Consider the following 23,055-nt stretch of genomic DNA (forward strand, 5'->3'; position numbering starts at 1 on the left):
CTGAAATATGATCTAAAACAAAATTACGGTATTAATATTTATTTATTTAAGTATTTTTTCCTGGATTATGTGTATCTGGAAGTTTATTCAGTCTGTTTATCTAGACTGCCAAAGCTGAAATTGCTTCAAAAAATAGTGCCAATAAGCCAACAGTTGCCAAACAGATCACTAAGATCACGTACAACACACGTCCACGCAGTGCGACATTCTATCTAGATAGGTATATAAATAATCTGAAAACTTTTCCTAGAAAATTTTAGGTCACCTCGGCGGTTAAATGATGTCAAGTCCGTCTTTCGTGTGCTACCAAACAAGTTTAACATGATTTGTATGATGACTACCCTAACAATACTCGGTAGCCAGCAATGATATAACTTCCACTAAACATTTCAAGCCTTATTTTAGTAATTTACGGGGAGAGACGTCAATGACACTCACATGAATTAGTCTTGTCTACCCATTCGCTGAGCTTCTGACGCATTGTACGCAGTATGAAACATACATCGAAGTTTATAAACGCATTCTCCATAAGCAGTAGATATATTTTGTAATACTCAGTATAAATTATAACTTCGAAAACTGCCATCTTCACTAAAAACAAAATTATCGTTAATTAGTACACCGGACAAAATAAATACTAAGTCATTTAGTGGTAAAGACGAGTAGCTGAATAACAGTGCTCACGCGGAATGATGATGATTTCCAAATTCATCCGACAATGATGATTTATCAAGTAGGTCCGGCAGACTTATAAATGGGCCACCTGATCCTAAATGGTCAAAACCACGTACAGACTTTGGCATTGCAAGGAATATCAGCCATCATTTGTAACGTCGCCGACCTTGACAAATATAACGCTCAGCTAAGCTAAGCTTGCTAGGTTAGTTGTGCTTGTAGTTACACATCTAACCGTAACACAAGCGCGAAGTGTGACTTTTTAATGGTAGAAGTACATCACATTAGAATAAATAAATAAATAATGGACAACATCACATACATTACTCTGATCACAATGTAAGTAGCTAAAGCACTTGTGTTATGGAAAATCAGAAGTAACGACGGTACCACAGACATCCAGACCCAAGACAACATAGAAATCTAATGAACTTTTTCTTCATCGACTCGGCCAGAAATCGAAGCCGGGACCTCGGAATGGCGTACCCAAGAAAACGGGTGTATACACTACTCGGTCACTGAGGTCGTTTGAAGGTGTAATTAAAAGCTGTGACTGACTGAATTTGAATGGCGAACTTTAATTTAAATTCAAGTTAAATACTGGGTGACGACTCTAGGGAATTGCATGTACAATGTATCGATTTAAACAACTTACGCCTCGATTCACTTAAAGTGATATATTTAAATGTCGCAAGTATTGCGATCAATAATATTGTGAGTGTTGTATTAATTACAGCAAATCGACTTTTGTTTCGGTTCATATCCGATTTGCCGGTTAAATCGTAATGTATCTGAAATATATGATGATTAGTGTAAGAATATATCAAGATTACAGTTAGTCAGTTAACAACTTGCAATTCAAAATAAGCTCAACCCCATAGTACAGCATTGTTTTCACAAACAAACTCAGCGTCACCGAGCTGACCTGCCCGTCATAGCGTACCTACTTAAAGTACAAGTCCTGTCAATTTGTCAATTTTGAAATTGAATTTATTTTCTCTAAACATATGATAAATTAACTTTTTTTTATTTAGTGAGCGCCGTTTTACTTTTTCGGGGATTTTTAACACGCAATAAACTAAATTACTTCACAGTTATTATTTAATAGAAAATATTTTTTTTTTGGAAAATTATAATATTAAATACTTTATAGAGTAAATTTGAATGTTTTGCTATATTTTTCATGCGGTAGATGCTCCCATAGGAACCCACTCCGGTTACAAATATTGTTGCTATTATCTTGATAAAACTTCCAACAGGAAACGAAGAATAATCCTTGTAAAACAGCGCAGTATTTTTGTAGACAAATGTTAACTCACAAATATCTAAAACGAGGAAAACATTTTTCATTACATTTTTTAATTAATTAATATTTGTTGTTTTACAAGTATAAGACATTAAGCTTTGCCCAATATGTGAAATAAGTCTTAAAAATGAGGGTCACTGTACAATCACAGAAACACCTATGACTTAGAAGCACCTTACACGGGTCAAGTGCGAGAACAAAACTTACGCGTGCAGAATGTTAACATGTAACCGTATATAGCGACTGGTCGGGATACTGTAACTATGTAGCCTCCACGGTCGTGAGCGAAGCGTAGCGGAGCAAGCCCCAGGGCTCGCGACAGGCGCAACACGACGGCCAACGCACCCTGAACTTTACACGCTTCATCCTGCATCTTCACACCTCGAATTGATGTTAGGTACAAATAATTGTAATAAACTAAAGCCTTTATGACTATGATTGAAATATAAAATTACCTGATTGAAATTTGCTAATTTTAACATACCACAAATTTTACCTTCTCGAGTGGTGATTTAAAATATAAGGCTTATGTCTGCCCCCAAGATTCAATCGCCTTCCATGCCAAATTTTATCAAAATCGGCTTTACGGTTTAAACGTGAAGATCTAACAGACAGTCACCTTTGCATTAATACCATTAGTGGGTATCGACAAAACGCAGGTTCTCGTTCAGCGTATGACTCGTGTGTTCCGTTGCGTACTGATGTCTGTTATTTTGTCATTATAAACTGACTCGCTTCCAAAAGGTGATTAGAATCGAATCGATTCTTGTAGAATTAATGTTTAGCTACAATATTTATACAAGTCATACTTTACGTTATATTTCAACAAAAGGGTTCTGCACATTAAAAAAATTACAATGATTAATTTCGATGTACTACGAATGTGTTATTGTGCCAGGAGCATGAAATATTCTTATCAACGATTTATATCTCAAAAAGTCAAACCTAGCGAAATTTATAGGTTTACTAAGGATATTTTAAGCGTCCCTTTACAGTTAATATTGACTTGAAAACAATTATAGTTAAGTATAGTAATAACGTGAGGTAACTGCTGATGTTTGATTTAACTTTTTCCTTTTATGTAACGGGTGGGTAAGCGTTGGAGGCTCACCTGATGGAGAGTTACTAACTCCACCCGTGGACATCTGCCCCAGCGCGGCGTAGGTGCGTTGCCGGCCTCTAAGTAACGAGATGTTAACGTGTTTACTTTTCAAGACATGTGAACGAGGCTGCATTTGCATATAATATTTGAATGTTATTATTTATAGGTTAATCTTTAAATTTTATAACATTGAATAAACTTGATGATTATTAAACTTATTATAAAACAAATAAATAAAATTTAGTATGTTTAAACAATCTTCAATATTATTCAATGTCAACATCTATTTGTGTCTGGGTGGACCCTAATAACAAAATAGGCGAAGCTTACTTACATTTTACCCACGCCGATCTACAAAACATTGTAATTAATACACCGGCAGAATGATTATTCATTTTTATTTACTTGGTATATTTTTATAAAATTTTAATAATTTATATATGATAGATATTATAAATTTTCATTCAATTTTATTAACATAAGAATTAACAACATTAAATGCTTAAATATATATATACAAATATGAACTAAAACTAGTTACTGTATAAATCTTGACCGCGTGGAATGGTGGCAAGAATGCTAGCAGCATTTCCCCGTTGAATCGCAATTCCGATCCTCTGGGCAAAAAACGAACCAGCCCTCCTGTCACCAGTGGAGGCAATGAGGCGAGGTGTTATACTTTTGATGAAGCTATAAATGATAATATCCTTTCATCCATTTTTTTATTTTTACCGGATAACCTAGCCGGGCTTAAGTTGAACGATCTTTTAGTTTGTTTTAAATAGATACCATCTACAGATATGCTGATTTTTTTATATATCAATTATAAGTATCGACGTGCATGTAAGTGAAGTTAAAAGGTATAGGAAAAAAAAAAACTTGTATTGTATTGCTTTGCATTATGATATTCATTTCCAAATAGGTTCGTAGACTTGCAAATGTTCCATAAAACGTGTAAAATAAAACCTTTTCCTTACATTGTCAATAAGCTACTAATATCGGGTAAGATGTCTTTTTTTGCCTTTAGGTGCACTTCGAACCGTTGCACAATAATACTACACATTGCTGTTTGGCGGTAGAATATATGATGAGTGTTATTTTTTTTTTTTTATTGTATAGGTTGGCGGACGAGCATATGGGCCACCTGATGGTAAGTGGTCACCATCGCCCATAGACATTAACGCTGTAAGAATTATTAACTATTCCTTACATCGTCAATGTGCCACCAACCTTGGGAACTAAGATGTTATGTCCCTTGTGCCTGTAGTTACACTGGCTCACTCACCCTTCAGACCGGAACACAACAATACTGAGTACTGTTGTTTGGCGGTAGAATAACTGATGAGTGGGTGGTACCTAGCCAGACGGGCTTGCACAAAGCCCTACCACCAAGATTTATATTGATGAGTGTTATTCCTTGTACTAATGTAATGAGGGTCACATTTTCTCATAAAAACATTAATATTTTTCTGTACATACAAAACATCATAGAATAGATATATTGAAAAGCAACAATTTCTTTAAATTTATACCTTAATGATTCCGTGGCTCCTAGGTTATAGAATGCTTTATTTGCATTTGTAAATCCATCGATTTTCAAGCGCAGTCTAGCCTAGCTTGTGTGATTAAAACATGCTAAATGTCCCATTTTCATACTTTTACTCATACCTTTTATGACTTTTGTTTCCAGATGACGCGCTGCGCAATAAAATTTTGGACGGAATCAAGTTCCTCGAAATCTGTCCGATGAACTTCACCGTCTGGCGCATCTTCGCCGTCAACTTGTCGCTGGTGCTGTCCTCATCGGCGTGTACACCGCGTACACGATTGTGTTGTTGCAATTTCGTAATTTAAAAACTTAAACGAGGAGCAGAGCACGCGTCCTCAGCTTAAGCAAATGTCAGACATGTCATTTGTAGAGGCCTTGTTGTGTGCATTAGATAAGCTATTTAAGTGTACGATTGATTTGAATCAAAACGTCTTAATCGATGTGATCATAAAAAATAAATTTATCAAAAAATAATGACCTTTACTTTCGTTTTTTATTTACCCCGTACTGATATGATATACTATAGACTATTATTGTTCTTTGATGATTATTAAACATGACTAAATTACTTACAATATTATTAACCTTTACTTCAAGGTATATTTAATTTATACAGGCTCGAAACATGCCACATGTTCTTGTTTCCATAGTCCTACAAGATTCTATAAATGGGTTTTCGAATAAAGATCTCTCAGTCCGTGTTAGTCTGATCTTAAATTTAACTATTATAAATAAAAATTTTAACAAAAAGAAAAACCGACTTCAAACGAAACACTATTTTAAAACAAATAAATATGCACGAAAAAGTAATAAAAATAATTGCGTATTCAACATATTTTTTAGAGTCTTCCTAAGTTAAATGAAATGAAAAATATTAGACTACTTAAAAGTCGATTTACGATTATATAATGTAGTTATAGTTATTGCTATATTTGGAGTCGGTGTCAGCTAATAAAACCCTACAGAATATCTATCAAAAAACAATACGAGAATTATCAAAATCGGTCCACCCAGTGAAAAGTTACGAGGTAACAAACATAAAAAAAAAAATAAAAAAAAATAAAAAAAAAATACAGACGAATTGATAACCTCCTCCTTTTGGAAGTCGGTTGAAAAGATATTCATGTTTAAATTTAAAATCGAATCTGAGTTATTTTGATTTGCAGACGATTAGCTAAATCTAGCTTAAGGGAGGTTAAATACAAATATTTTCTCACCTTTAAATTTGCAGTGTTCTTTCTGTATATTTTAATCTTATAATATCAAAAAATGTTAATATTCATGAGCCATATTCTTAATAAGATGATCTTGGTTTGATTTAATCATTACAACATTAACGAATGTACTTATGGATATAAAAACTAAGATGAGGGTAGTTGCACAGACAGTAGTTTCCGACTTTCTTGTTGGGCCATCTTGATATAATCTACATTACCAATCGTTAAGGTTCGTTACCAGACGGTTCGTTCGAGTGAATATTCTTTTGAGTGAATGATTAATTTTTCTTTCATTCTATGTTCACACGGCTCAGCTGGTATGACGTAAAAAGAACACTCATCCGTAGTTTCTTTCAAATATGGCATTTGGTAATATTAAAACAGCTATGTATTTTGATCGTTCCACATGAACAACATTTTGCCGCGACGGTTGACGTAACGACCGTCTTCTGCAGCGTTTGAGACAAAATGGCCAAATCCGAGTGAACGTTCACTCTGTGTCCAGACTGTTCATTTTTCGTTTATTCTGAGATGGAATGAAAGATGCCGAATGAACCGATCAAACGTTTGATCAGTTCACTAATGAATTCATTCGGCACTTTTGTTTCACTTTGTGTTTAGGGTGTCACTTTGAGTGAAAGATGCAAAATGAAACACGAAAATGAACAAAAAATGAACCGTCTGATTCCACTTTTAGTCCTTGCTTCGAAAAATAAATTTGGTGTACATTGCATTCAAAACTGATTATAAGAAGTCCTAACAAAAAGTTTACTTTGCTTTGACACTTTTTATATTAAAGAAGGTCTAAGAATCAAACTACAATGTGGTACTTCAAGCCACTTGCTAGTAGCTAGTGAGGTTATTATCTGTCTCAAGATTTAAATAAAACGCAAGGTTTTTTTCAACAAAATTCAGTGTGTCCAGGAGATAGGACTTTCTAAGACTATATTTATTTTCATCAAAGTCAAGTAACTATAAGTCGATTTATTGGAATCAATAGACAAAATTATTTTTTTGCGAGTTGAGTTGACTTCTCCCATCTCTTTTGCATACACTGTACCATTATAACAAAGTAGGTAGTTATAAAGCTTATCGTCTGTAACAAACGATATGAAATTAGAAAACAATTATATATCAAAGTCCTTTACTGAGAAAGGGTTCACTCGGCTCAGACAAATCAATAATGAAATATGCCATTTATAATATTATCATAGGCTCCCGTTATTAATGCTTTAAATAAACAAGCAATTCCATTATAACAACCTTTGTGAGAAGTGATCTCTGAATGGTGACAAGGCCCAGCGGAGACATCGTCGGCTGGTTGAGAAGAAGCTGTTTGAACATCAGGTCCAGTTCTAACGGGATCGACATTCCAACTGGCGTCATATTCAATTTCAACTTAATCAAAAGTATTCGCATCGCTTTGACCTTCAAAAAAATACTTTTTAAGTTATGTGTAACATTCGTCTTTTGGTCATGCAGCCTTTCTGGGCAGGTATGACGAGAGTGCCGATGTAACTACAGGTACGAGGAATGACATCTAACTTTCTAAGATTGTTGGTGGCGAATTGGCAATGTAAGGTTGAACAGTTTACAGTTGCCAATTTCTATGGGCAGTGGTGACCACATACCATCAGGTGGCACATTTGCCCCTCCGTCTAAATACGCCATTAAAAAAATCTTCAAAGAAATTGAAGAAAGTCATTACTCGTACCTTTTGCACGATGTTTTAAAATTCAACGGGGATTATGGAAAATAAAACTTTTTAAAATCAATTTACCTCCGCACTTATTTTATGCCACGGTTCAATGAATATAACAGCCGTAGACAAATGCACAACACACCAGAACACCTGAACAAATACAGCCAAAGCGTGATACTTTGCTCCTGCTTCGGAAATGAGAGAACGAAAAAAAAAATTATTCCAAAAATTCTTAATGCCACTCTACAAATTAAGAGTAATAAAATGAGTCCCAGGTGTAATACATATAAGTATAATATGAGTAGTCAATTAAATTGAAGAAAGACATCGTCGTAAACAGAGAGTTCGCTGAAAATAAAATAAATATGATTCCCCCTCGGGTCTCGCTCAGTCCCTTCACTGCTTCGCAAACAGACACATAAGCCCTCGTTACGTCCCGGAAACGTGTCAGTGACAAACGGCACGCCGCCCCTGAAATATTATTTAAGACAGTATTACGATATTAATATTTATTTATTGAATTTATATCGGCTTTCAAAATTGAGAACGTATCGAAAAAATCAGTGGCAAACAGTTTGAAGAAACTAAGTATAATGAGGACATCATCGTTACATATTTACCAGAATTTGACTTGTCTACCCATTCCCTTAGCTTCAGACTCACCGTCTTCAGTATGCAATATACATCAAAATTTATAAGCATATTCTCCATAAAGAGTAGATATATTCTGCTGAACTCCAAATAAATCATAATGTCGAAACTTAGCACTAAAAAAAGTCTCGTATAAATTGTTGACCTGATAAAAAATCACTATAGGTATTAATTACGAGGCAAAGACGCAGAGACCGGTGAATGCGGAATGATTAGGATTTCCAAATCCATCCGAAATATTTCCACATGATAATTTAGTCCTTTTAGCTTGGCAGACAGTTGATAAACAGTTCCACAGTGCTATGATCTTGTTATATATTATGCTAGGTTGTCTATTTATAATGACTCATCGTACACCACCGCACTTCCTTCCAAACATAACACAACCACATTAAGTGTTGCTGCTTAACTGTAGAACCCCTAAGCACACAACTGATCATCAGTTTTGCTTGTCCGGATTTAAACCATGACACGTATATTAATTGCAGTCATATTACTGGGCAACGACTCTCCGGAAATTGAAAACACCAATTCAAAGAACTTACGTCCATTTTTTCCGAAGGCCATATAATTAGAAATTGCAGGTAACCCGATCATTAAAATTAAAAGTATTGCATTAATAAAAAGTAAAGCAAATAGACTTTTGTTTCGTTTTATGTCCGATTTGCCATTTAAATCGTAATTTATCTGAAATATAATGGTTACTAAAAAAATGTCATACTAATTTCAGCCACATAAAAATGCCTAACCATGTTAATTTAAAAACTATGGTTTAATTTCAAAATTACGAACATACAAAAAACTACATTCTGTACACTATAAAACAAATATATTGAATTTTATCATTGCGGAATATTATAATATTACTTTATAGAGTAAATTTAAATGCTTCGCTATATTTTTGATGCGGTAGACGCTCCCATAAGATCCCACTCCGGTTACAAACATTATTGCTGACACAGTGATAAAGTTTCCAACAGGAATTGATGAAAACCTCATGTTAAACTTAACAGTGCTTTGATACATCCATACTGCTCCACAAATATCTAAAATGAGGAAAAAATAAATTTCAGCGAAGTGGTAAGTTTATCGTAATTAAACTACGTTCCATGTAATGAGTAGAAAATCACTGGATAATAGCAGAAAGACTTATTTCTCGAATAATCTTACGCAATCCGCGTGTAAGAATGCAACTTACGAGTGCAGACCGATAGGATGTAACCGTATATAGCGACTCGTCGGGATACTGTAACTATGTAGCCTCCACGGTCGTGAGCGAAGCGTAGCGGAGCAAGCCCCAGGGCTCGCGACAGGCGCAACACGACTGCCAACGCACCCTGAACTTCACACGCTTCGTCCTGCATCTTCACCCTCGTTACAATGAATTGATGTTAGGTACAAATAATTATAATAAACTAAAGCCTTTATGACTATGATTACCTGATTGAAATTTAAATTACCCGATTGAAATTTGCTAATTTTATTTTTAATCTAGCTGAACCTGAAATTTAACCCGGCCGTAATTTATAAAACTCGACCTTTAGCTCACAAATCGTCACCACAAATTTTACCTTCTCGAGTGGTGATTTAAACGCCTTCAAACTAAGGCAGGTTTTTGATCAGCGTATGACTCGTGTGTTCCGTTGCTTACTGATGTCTGTTGTATTGTCATTACAAACTGACTCGCTTCCAAAAGGTGATAAGAATCAAAACGATTGTAGTAGAATTAATCTTTAGTTACAATATGTATACAAGTCATATTTAAGTTATATTTCAACAAAAGGGTTCTGCACATTTAAAAAATTACAATTATTAATTTTGATGTAGTAAGAATATGTAATTGTGCCAGGAGTACGGAATGCAACAGAGTTAGGTCCTTGGCCCGTAAACCACGAAATATTCTTATCTACGAAACAGTAACACCAAGCAACATTTGTACGTTTCCTATAGATATTTCAAGAGTCCATTTATAGATATGAGAAAACAATGATATTTAAGTATAGTAATAACATGAGGTAACTGCTAATTTTTGATTTCAAGTTTTTTTTACTATTATGTATCACATATCACATGAGCCGAGATGGCCCAGTGGTTAGAACGCGTGCATCTTAACCGATTATTGCGGGTTCAAACCCAGGAAAGCACCGCTGTTTCATGTGCTTAATTTGTCTTTATAATTCATCTCGTGCTCAGCGGTGAGGAAACCTGCATGTGACAAATTTCATAGCAATTCTGCCACATGTGCATTCCACCAACCCGCATTGGAACAGGGTGGTGGAATATGTTCTCAAAGGGAGAGGAAGCCTTTAGCCTAGCAGTGGGAAATTACAGGCTGTTGTTGTTGTTGTATGTATGTCGAAGATGACCCCGAACCAAACAAATAAACTAATAAATTATAGTTAGTACTAAGGTCTAATAGAGCCCCCACGTTGCATCTTAGACCAAATTAGTGGTTACAGTCAAGTTTGATTGTGATCAATCGAATACCTATTGACAATAAATAATATGGGTAGATCTACCATTTATATTTTTAGTAAATGTATTATTATAAAAGCAGTTACATTATTTTAATTAAAAGTTATTTGAAATAGTCACTGCTATTAAATACATACTACGTTAATAATATATTCAGATACCAATAATAATTTTAAAACAAGTTACTCTGAATATTAATGCTTTTAGCCGTGGCGCGATTAGATAAATATTATAAAGAGGTTACTTTTTGTTTGTATTCAACAGTCACACAAAACTACTAAAGCGATTCATATGAAAGTTTGATGTAATTTTAGTTTGTAAGTTTAAATTAACACAATACACACATATAACTATCTACACTAACGTTATAAATGCGAAAGTAAATATATCTGTCTGTCTGTTGACATAAAAACAATGTCCCTCGTTGCAGCTCAAACTTGCTTCATAACAAATTTCATCAAATTCAGTTCATTGGTTTGACCGTGAAAGCGCAACAGACAGACAGACAGAGTTACTTTCGCAATCATGGAGCATATATGTTGATGTATCATATATGTTAAATAAACAATGGATAGATTGTGTGAAAGATGATTTGGCTGGAAATAATGTGTTACTTGTGATATGAATAGGGAAGTATCGAAGAAGAAGACATGCTGCGCCGCCGAGGATGTTAATATTTGATCAATTATGTCAACGTAGTCAAAACTGTCTACCGGAAACTCTCAAAGCCACCGTTTTGCATATACAATGCTATTTTCGATCTTTTTCCTTATATTTCCAATTTATTTTATAAATAACATAGAAAATCTTAACAAGCAACAATCAAAAAAGATAATCGCTTGAAAGACAAAGAAAAAGTATTGAACTGTTTTGTCATTGTCTAGTCATACAAAGATATTCCATTAGTAATAAAATATTGAGTGTATGGAGTAATTATATTTGCCTATGAGTGATGTCATTAGGTATAACGCTGACGATATTTACTTTAGATAATGATGTACATCTCGTTTATTTTATTATGACTTTAAAGGAGAGAACTACATTAGTTTGTTGCGCGAAAGCTGTCCAGTACTGCAGCAATGGACCGCGGCGCGATGGGGTTGTTGCTGAAGATCTCGCGCCTGGTAGGCATCGCTCCCGTCAAGTATGCGCCGGAATTCCAAGTCTCGCGCCCTTTGGTAATATTTGGAAGAGTTATTATGATAATTAACGGTATTGGCCTTTCTTTTACAAAAAATAATTGGTTCAGAGTAATCGAGTCCTTAATTTTATTATGAATGTTTTTATTATTTTTATTAGGATTTTTGAGTTTGACATGTATTGCCGAATTTTTTATGAAGATTTATTCTAAGAGAGTAACAGATAACTTCGTTAAATCATGTGCGATAGCTGTACTAGCTGTACTGACTACAGTAGGAGTATTCACTGCTCCGGCGAGGTTGACTAGTGTGGATAATTACTTCAAAAGGCTCGAACAGGTAATTTCATATAATAATACTACCAGAGGAAGCCATTCCTCGCTGTGTTAACGTTTTACGTCAAACCAAAGTCAAATATGGACTATGAATATTTAGCCAAAAACTTTCTCTAAAGTATGCTTAATAGAATGCTACTAACGCCATGTCAAAAAATTTCAAGTGCTTTGCAGGATATGCATAAAACAGCTATATAATTATTCAATTTATATACTAGCGACCCGCTCTGGCTTCGCACGGGTGCAATACTGATACTAAATATAGGATCAGCATTGAAGGGCTGCGGCGTGTTGGCTGTCACGTGCGTTGTGTGGCTGCACTTACCTTGCCCTGAACCATTCCCATTTTGTCTTAATGGGAACCTTGGGGATGTCTTAGCCCAACAATATATAAAAATTAAAAGCGTTTTAATAGTATTTTATATTATTTGCAGATCGATGCAAAATTACAAAATATTTTGAAGAAGAAAATATTAATAAAATCGAATTACATAATTTTTATTTTAATACATGGCTATTTTTTCTTACGATTGATAGATGCCTTGAGCAGCTTGTCGCAATCACGGATGACCCTCAGCACAGGTATTGATCCACAATGTTTATAAAATGTATAAAACAGAAACATAATCCTTTTAATTAAAAAAATATATCTGTACTATATTTTTAAACACAGAACCATCACACTTATCATATTTTTTTAAATAATTATTACTTTATTCTAGCAATAATAACGAAGGAAACGATATACATGTTTCTGAATATTTATATTCTGATATTGCTACAACTGCAGATAAGTTTTTTGGCGCAACGAGTGAATATTACTCTGATCGCAATAAATGATAGTTTGAAGACTCTGCTTTTTGACGACGCCTGGACCGATAAAAGGAATCACGTAGAAAAAAGAAAAAATACTAATAGTACTATTAGCTTAATTTTCTGTTAATAATTTAACTGTTGGTTTTCATTAATAACAAGGCTCATTTGTAATTTTCGAAATTGCAACTTACTGCACAGGAAAGTAATACAATACAGTTGATATAAAAATTAGAGATGAAACGGATAGCAGTTTGACCGGATACCGGATATTCGCCAGACTATGTGGCTAGATAGCCATATATCTGACCGTCGGATATCTAGCTATCCGCTAAAAACGAAACGGAAATTATTTAAGTTAAGCGATACTATGACTAACTAAATATAGCAAATTATTGCTTAATATATAATAATTATTTTTCTTAAAATAGGCAAAGAAGAAAGTAAGCCACATATAATTCGCGAATTAGCAACATCTTATGTATTTATATGCGAAGTAGTTACACAGACCACAAGAGCTGATGGCGTTATCATGATGCTGGTAATCCTATTCATAGCAATTCATTTAGAAATACAACTTTATCAGATTATTACTACGCTAATTTCAAGTAAGCATACAACTACACTTATTTTATCTATCGTTTATGTGTTTTCCAAAACATATGCTCTGCATATTCATAACAGTAAACCCACTGAGACTGCATTACTTTGGATATCACGTTTCTCATTATTACTCTTCGTATTGGTTTCTTCTTTGCTTCCGTCGTCGTGGTTTCTCGTGTTTTTTTTATAATTCTTGATTTTTAACTTTAAATTATCTGAATAATATGACAGTGGCTTCAGTAACGCGTACAGCTTACGTTGCAATCCCATAGATTGCTCTCGGCGCTTACACTCTTGTTTTTCTTCTTAATTCCGAATATTCATTCGTTTTTTTTTGTTAGTGTGGTTTTATTCCACTATCAAATATCTAGCCAATCATACCTTTTCCTTTTGACTTCTTTTAGAAAAATTGTTTATTAAATTTATGTTAAAAATCTCAGTACGATAATATGTACTAAGTATCTTAAGAATAATATTTAATAAAAACACACGTTTAATTACAGCCTCCACAGAAAAACTTTTTTTTAAATTATACTACTGTTGTATTTAGTCTTTGGTGTATCTGTTGTATATCTTTTGTCATATACTATGTTGAACAATTTCATCGGACACATTATGAGGTAAGTAAATGTTTGTTTTAATAAATGATATTTTCAAATAATGAAATCTTAGTTAATATTAATATACATTAATACAATATCCATTATGTCTAATCCACACCGAATTATTTACTATTGTACAAATTCGTTTTATCACGAGATAAAAACTTTGCGGAGAAAAACATATAATAAAATATCATTTATAGGACGTGGATGATGATATTCTCAAACAAGCATATATCGCTTATCTGTATGTCGGTGTGGCTAAATAAAATACGATTCTTTTTCACAAGTGGAGTACAGACCCTAGATAAGCTGTGAGTTGTGACATGTTGACAGATGCAACTAACTAACAACTTGATCATCCGAGGAAAATCAGTGGAAAACGAAAGAGAGGTGGAACATGAGCTGGAGCTGTTCTCTCGGATCCTAATACTGAGCAACGTGAGCTACTCGCCGCTCAGCATGTTCACTATTGACAGACCGCTTATGGTGAAGGTAAATTCAACATCAAATACAACAATCAATTCATTTATAAATTACATCACACTTTAAATCATACCAACGCGTATGGCGACGTCTAGTTTATGACGGGTGTTATTTTTTTACAATATCTTATAAATGTATGAAAATAGTGTCGGGTTTGTATAAAATAAACAAAATTATTATCCGTATTTTTGGAAATCAGTCACCGCTTTCAAAATGAAAAAGGGAAATCGGAGAACAGTTCATAAATTTCGAAGTCAAAATTCTGGTAACTCTGTGTCTGTTTAGTCTATATTTATGTTTTAAATATAATTATATTATTGTTGTATAGTATCACCGCAAGCGAGAAAGAAGAGACAGAAAATTTACGTAATACCCTTACCCCGCCTTTACATACATAGAGATTTTTCAAAAAACTTATGACTTTTGAGAATAGCCAGATGGTTTCTATAATAATGTTGTTGGCATTTTTTTCTTTTTTCAGTTGTTTGGTGGTTTGATAACATACTTGGTTATAATTTTGGAGTATGGAGACCAAAACGAAAATTCATCTCAACTTTACAATAACGCGACGGGTCAAATGTGAAGCTTTAATAAAATGTTGTATTTTGAGTTTAATCACACACGAAACTTTTTAGAATACAGAAAATTTAAACAAATAATTATAAAACGATGTGCACAATTTACTTTTTTCGTTTTCTGTTTAGATTCCACGAGTGTGTGCGTTGCGGCGTACTTCGAGATAATCTACCATTTTCATCTATATTATTTACATTGGAGAAAGCTTGACTTACAGCTATACTGATGTGTTCTGGTTTCGTGAATGAGAAAGTTTAACTAGAAACAAGGCACAAGGGAAGTAACATCTGAGTTCGAAATTTCGGTGGTGGCCAGGCATTGTAAGAAATGGTTAATATTACACACAGCGACAGACCATCAGATGATCGATTGACCCGTCCACCAAAATAATATAATAATGAAAAAAACAAAAAGTGTTTCTTTGATTAGATAAATAAACAGTAAAACAAGATATTTGATTAATTAACCCTTATTTACTCGAAACTGACAAGACATTACCGTTAATACAATTGTATTCACTACACAGAATAACTCTTTGTACTGTTTTGTCAAGAGTTTGATTAATACTGAATTATTAATGATTGTAACAATGTTTATAAAAGCATTCACTTGATTATAGCCTTATGTGTTGCGCCTGACACATTTAGTATCGAAAGTGTACTCAGACTGGAGGATTTTCAATTTCAGAATGCTTGGTCGGAAATGTAATAAAATTAATAAGATCGATCATAATGTAATAACGTTCATTATGACGACTCGTCTAATTTTAGGATGTTACTCAAAACTTCACAACCGCTTAGCATTCGCTGTTGTTGCTAAGGTTTATTGTGTAGTGTTTTCAATAGTTATGATGTACTTCAGTATCATTGAATTAATGTTAGCGAAACAAAACGGAGCGTTCATTATAATTATCCTCAAGATAGTGAGTCTGATTTTATCGCTTGTCGTGTCCGTGGTGAGTGACGGAGAAAATTTCTTCAATTACTTGGAAGAATCGGACAAGGTCGATCCGTCGGGACTCGTTACGATAGAAAGATCTAAAGTACGATTCTGTGTTTCTATATTCATCGGTGTTGTTTCATTAAATTTATATCGAATTATGATAACATGGCCACTTGTTTTCAATCAGTTTAGAATAATACTATATGTAACAAATACCTTAACGTTGTTGTCATTACATTTAAACCCCATGAACAGAATACTGATGTTCGAAATAATAATATTTTCTGATTTCTGATTTCAAACGAACCCATAAGGGTTCGTTTGAAATCTCTTAGAATAGCGATGAATAACTTTGCTAGCACTTCAAATCCTGAAAGCGAAACACAGATCGAATGGTCAAGTAAGAAATTAGTTGAATATTTGATAATTTATAGCAGAATACTCCAAAGTATCAAGAATATTGGTAACGCGCCAAAGTTGATGGTAAGTATTTGCAAACAGATTTGAAAAGATAACATTTAACGACTTTCATGCAGAATATCAGTGAACTTATGTTCATAGACAATCTTGAATTTTCAAATGACTAATGACGTGTCAATAACGCTATTTCAGATGGTGACAGCCTTACCGACTTGTTTCATTGCTTTGCTAAGTACTGTTGACGTTGTATGTCGGAACATTAGATCTAAAGTAAGTGCAATCGATTCATTCTTTATTTATTTGCTGATACTTAATATACTACAGAATGTACAACATTCACAGTTGTTCAGTCGTTAAATCTGGAATATCTTCGCAAATATTCATTCAAATTACATTCTCCAAAGAGCCTTATTAATCTATTTTAAATGCACAATGCGTTTCAGATACTTAATCGAATAAGCATTAATACTGTTTAACTTAAAGTCGCTTCAAAAATAAGCCATTATTATGGATTATCCTTAAGAGATAAACATACCATTATTCACTTTTTGAAGACCTTTTTATGTAAAGTAAATGTAAAAATCCGTTGTGCAATTTGAAACATACATAGAGACTGACAACGGTAAGCCACTTTGTTTTATGCAAAACTAGCGTCCAGCCCCTGCTTCGCACGGCAATACTTTTCGATTTCGCGCGCTTTTGTTTTTCGTCATATTTGAATATTATAATCAACTAGCGACCCGCCCCGGCTTAGCTGGGGTGCAATACCGATACTAAATATACTACATAATTTGTTTATTTACGACATAATATTGCAAACTTCTAAAATTATCAGTGTTTCTTTACTATATTGTTCATGTATTAACAAACCTTCCCCTTGAATCACACTATCTATTAAAAAAAAACCAAGCTCCAAATATAACAATAACTATAACTACGTTATATAATCGTAAATCGACTTTTAACTAGTCTAATATTTTTCATTTCATTTCACCTAGGAGGACTCTAAAAAATTAGTTAAATATGCAAGTATTTTTATTACTTTTCAGTGCATTTTTATTTGTTTTAAAATAGTGTTTTGTTTGAAGTTGGTTTTTCTTTTTGTTAAAATTTTTATGTTTTTTTAATTGTTTCAGTTATATGGATAAAGGAATCGCCTAAAAAAACACATAGTAAAATTCAATTGAATATTTATATTAATAAATTTATGATTTTAAATTATTGTAAAATTGACATATGTGTAGAAATGTTATTTTTCTTTACAGTTCATTGGTACGTTTACTGTTGAAGTATTTCTCAATATCGTTCTGCCATGTGTTCCGGTTGTTTTTGGGGAATTGGGAAACACTGAAGCGGATAAGATTAAAGCTAATATGATCAAACGATATAGAGTTTGTAATAGTAAGACCAATGCTTTCATATTGAGTTAGTCACACATCCTTATTCCTGAACTTGCACAATGAACCCATCGATCTTAAAAAGTAGTCTAGCTTCTTTTCATTTTCTTACTTTTGCCATAACTTTTATGATTTTATGTAACGTACCCGATGAAAGTTTCACTGTTTTCGTATGTGTTCTCGGTTTAAGGCACATTAAATGTAGGCACAGTAAATTTTCGTTATTCTGTGGCGTAAACTTGATTTCCGCCACACTTTAGCGTTACCCTTCCTAATCAAAGTACACATTTCCTTCTCATATATTTTGTATGTTTGATATTAATAAATCTTTTTTTTTTGTATTCAACCTTTTTACCGGATAACCTAGCCGGGCTTAAGTTGAACTATCTGTTAGTTTGGTTTAAATACATAGATATCTAGACAAGCTGATTTTTATGTATTAATTATATGTATCGATTTGTGTAAGTGAAGTTCAAAGGTACATGAGAAAAAAAAGTGTTGTTTTACATTATGATATTCATTTCAAAATAGGTTCGTAGACTTGCAAATGGTTCATAAACACAGGTAAAATAAAAACTTTTCCTTACATTGTCAATAAGCTAATAATATCGGGTAAGATGTAGGTTTTTTGCCTTTAGATACACTTCGAACCGTCGCTCAATAATACTACACATTGCTGTTTCGCGGTAGAATGTGGTATCAACACGAGGGATTTGCACAAAGGCGTGTATGTGATTGTACATTATTTCCAGATGACGCGCTGCGCAATAAAATTTTGGACGGAATCAAATTCCTCGAAATCTGTCCGATGAACTTCACCGTCTGGCGCATCTTCGCCGTCAACTTGTCGCTGGTGCTGTCTCTCATCGGCGTGTACACCACGTACACGATTGTGTTGTTGCAATTTCATCATTTAAAAACTTAAACGAGGTGCAGAACACGCGTTCTCAGCCTTGTTGTGTGTACTATACAAGATATTTACCAGTGTAAGATTGATTTGAATCAAGTCATTACTTATTAGATGAGACAATAAAAAAGAAGTTTAGCAAAAAAATAATGACCTAGACTTTCGTTTTTTATTTACAACCTCCCCCCCCCCCCTGATATGATATGCTATAGAATATTGTTGTTCTTTAATGATGATTAAACATGACTAAATTACAGCAATATTAATATCATTTTCTTCAAGATAGTCACATATATACATACAGCCTTTACGGGCTGGAATAGGTGTGGTATATATACTTGGTTGGTTATTTAATTGGTGTCAGGTAGGCATGAAAAATACCACATTTTCTTTGTTCCATAGTTCTATAAGTGGTATTTCGAAGAGCAACCTCTTAATTAGTGCTAATTTGTTCTTAAATTCAATTATGAAAAGTTTATATTTAAAATCGAATCTAAGTTATTTTCATCAGGAGAATAACTAGCTGGATCCGTCATATAAATTTTCAAATTTAAATTTGCAGTGTTATTTCTGTATATCTTAATCTCATAATATCAAGAAGTGTTAATATTCATAAGTCATATTCTATATACGTGATACGATGTTGATTTGATTTAATTATTACAAAATCAAAGAATGTACTTATGGATATAGAATCGAAGATGAGGGTAGTTGCACAAACAGTAGTTTCCGACTTTCTTGTTGGGCCATCTTGATATCATCTATATTACTAATCGTTAGTCGTTGCTTCGAAAAATAAATTTGTTGTACATTGTGTTCAAACAGATTACAAAAAAACTCCCTAAATACAAAAACAACCGCTGAGTTTCTTTCGCCTGTCCTTCTCAGGTCAGGGTATTTTCTTATCCGAACCGGTGGTACTGTTTCAATTGACCATCAATAGGAAAGGGTAATACTTCTTTATTGAATATAGTAATTTGAGTTTGAGTTTACAGTTTACTTTGCTCAGACACTTTTCCTATTAAAAAAAATATCCAAGAATCACACTACAATGCGGTTTTTAAGTGTTTCAAGACTTAAATGAAACGCCAGGTTGTTTTTCAGATAGGACTTTCTAAGACTATATTTATTTTCATCAAAGTCTACAAGTCTATTTATCGGAATCAAAATACAATATTATTTTTTTGCGAGTGGTTTCACTTCTCCCATCTGTTTTGCACATACTGTACCATTATAACAAAGTATGTAGTTATGAAGCTTATCGTCTGTAACAAACGTTATCAAAATAGAAAACAATTATATATCATAGTCCTTCACTGAGAGTGGGTTCGCTCGGCTCAGACAAATCAAGAAAGCAACATTGCCATTTATAATATTATCTTAGGCTGCCGTTATTACAGCTGTAAATAAACAAGCTATTCAATTATAACAACCGCAGTGAGAAGTGATCTCTGAAAGGTGACCAGGCCCAGCGGAGACATCGTTGGCTGGTTGAGATGAAGTTGTTTGAACATCAGGTCAAGTTCTAACGGGATCGACATTCCAACTGGCGTCATATTAAAAGTCAGCTTAGTCAAAAGTATTCGGATCTCTTTGACCTACAAAAAATAATAATTTAAAATGATATCACTTAACAGTAATATACTGGCTCACTCATAGTGCTAGACTGTAACATATAATAAATAATTTATATCTTAACATTTTTTGTGTATTTTATTTTTAATAATATTATTTGTATTTAGTTTATTTATACACATCTAAAACACACAACACATACACGGAACAAAGTATAATATATTTATTTACATATTATAAAATTATTTGTCACACCGTTTTATCTATCATAATTAATATTTATTTATTATATTATATTCGACGCGACGGTGTGATCGGAGGTTTCGTGTTGTCACGACACACGCGCGCCTATTGTTCTCGGTGCCTGCGTCCGCGCCGAGGAACGCTTCGACTGTGCAATCAGTCGACTCGCATTGCTTAGACGTGACACCCGTATCGCTTGATCTCTGCCTCTAGCCTTTCGATATTACGCGTAGTTTATGCCTATCTGTTTTCCTGCTATAATATCATCTTTTCACTCCTTCTGTATCTCTTCTGTGCTTATACTATACTGTACTATCTTTATGTGTTATAGTGTTGTGAATGTCCACAACTTCGTGACTTAACTAATATATATACTTCGTGAATAAACTTTGCAAACTTTTTATTTCCCTGCAACACCCACTTATTCGCTAAACAAGCTCCCACTACCTCCCACTCATATATTCTATTGTCACGCTTTGTGTTGTTTAACCTGTTTAACCTGTTTAACCTTACCAATATAAATACGCCATTAAAAGTCTTCAAAGAAATTGACGAAAGTGAGTACTCATAACTTTTGTACAATGTTTTTAAAGTCATATAAAACTTTTAAAGTCATATTACCTCCGCACTTATTTGATGCCACGGTTCAATGAATAAAACAGCCGTAGACAAATGATAAACACACCAGAACACCTGAACGAATACAGCCAAAGCGTGATACTTTCCTCCAGCTTTAGAAATGAGAGAACAAAAAAAAAACGATTATACTAAAAACCCTCAATTCGACTGAAAAATTAAGAGTAGTAAAATGAGTTCCAGGTGTAATGCATACAAATCAAATTTGAGTAGTCTATGATATTGAAGAAAGCCATCGTCATAAGCAGAGAGTTTGCTGAAAATGAAATAAGCGTGATGCCCCCCCGGGTATCGCTCAGTCCCTTCACCGCTTCGCAAACAGACACATAAGCCCTCGTTAGGTCCCGGAAATGTGTCAGTGACAAATGGCGCGCCGCCCCTGAAATATTATTTAAAGCAGAATTAGATATTAACATTTATTCATCTAATTTAATTTTTGAAGTTACTTTTTTTCTTTGTATATTATATCTAGATCGAATATCATAATTGAGAACGCATCTAAAAATAATAGTGGCCAACACTTGGAAGACATTAAGTATAATAGATACATAATCGTTACATACCAAAATTTGACTTGTCTACCCATTCTCTGAGCTTCAGACTCACTGTCTGCAGTATATAATATACGTCAAAATTTATAAACATATCCTCCATTAACAGTAGATAAATTCTGCAGTACTCAATATAAATCATAATGTCGAAAGCTCGCACTAAAAAAGTCTCGTATGAATTATTAGACCTAACAAAAAAACAATATAATAATGAAGAATGTTACTAGGTATGCCAAATAGCTTGATTTCTCAGCAAAGCCTGTATGTATATTAATACACTAGTTTTTGTTGTAGTCAAAAATACTTAGTAGTTTTGATTTTATAGGCATTCAAATTTTCGAAAATATCGAGCCCCGCTAACAGCCGCGCGAGCGCTGTGACGTCATTACACAACGTTCCGCGCGGGAAGCGCACCGCTTAGTATCAAGTCACCAGCTCTTTTGATTATAACTCAGTTTCTTTTTTTATTTTTAATTTTCGAGAGAAGTACGACCTCTAGCGCGCCGCAAAGTAAGTAAGATTGCCCGGTTTCGATTTAGCCACCACGTTGCATCCACACGTAAAAATGGATGAATGGTTGTTCAGAGAATTATTGTTTTACAAAATAAATGAATAAACTAGCCAATTTATAGATCAAACACATAAAATGTATTAATCAAATAATTTCTATGCACCAAAATTAATAATCACACGTGGTCATTTTTGTCACACGTTTTTCGTTGTTTTTACGAATTATTGCAACACCTTCGCGTAAACTTCACTACTACACTTCGTTTTCGCCAACATTTATTTTCTCGGCCATATTCTACGACGAATGAAAAGCCGATCATAACTCTTTCCATAGCACGCTAAGCAACTTTAAACTGGTGGACCAGCCTTGTCGTGAATATCCATGTTTTGACTGCGTATGTCATGGTGGAAGGACGAGCTAGTTGAAGATTTTTATCTTAAAGCACTGCGAGATCGTCAATGTAAATATTCAACGTAACTTCCCAAACGCTGCCCCGCCTAGTCGAAATCTTCTATTCACCTCGTCTTCAAGGTTGTTTCTTCATAATCGCAAAGTCTGCCCGAGGTAGACATATTGTTGAACAACTTCGAGGACGGTACCGTGTATCGCTATCGGTTCCGGTAGAACATGTTCATTGAACAT

The 23,055-nt window shown here is 33.9% G+C and overlaps 1 protein-coding gene across 2 annotated transcripts; it reads right to left on the reverse strand.

The window, feature by feature from the left end:
• Positions 1 to 6,794: 6,794 nt before the first annotated feature.
• On the reverse strand, positions 6,795 to 22,647 carry LOC124533039. 2 transcript variants are annotated; one of them, XM_047108207.1, is made up of 5 exons: positions 21,915 to 22,647; positions 21,548 to 21,730; positions 21,337 to 21,446; positions 7,113 to 7,277; positions 6,795 to 6,945 (listed from the first exon to the last, which is right to left on the reverse strand). In XM_047108207.1, the coding sequence occupies exons 1-5, from the start codon at positions 22,042 to 22,044 to the stop codon at positions 6,856 to 6,858; spliced, it is 678 nt and encodes a 225-aa protein (XP_046964163.1). In that variant the 5' UTR covers positions 22,045 to 22,647; the 3' UTR covers positions 6,795 to 6,855. The 2 variants fall into 2 exon arrangements, with proteins under 2 accessions (XP_046964163.1, XP_046964164.1); XM_047108208.1 differs by lacking the exons at positions 6,795 to 6,945; positions 7,113 to 7,277 and adding exons at positions 20,053 to 20,162; positions 20,331 to 20,495.
• Between the last annotated feature and the right edge of the window lie 408 nt (positions 22,648 to 23,055).

Source organism: Vanessa cardui, chromosome 10 (genome assembly GCF_905220365.1).
Source record: "Vanessa cardui chromosome 10, ilVanCard2.1, whole genome shotgun sequence".
NCBI classification, from domain to species: Eukaryota; Metazoa; Arthropoda; class Insecta; order Lepidoptera; family Nymphalidae; genus Vanessa; species Vanessa cardui.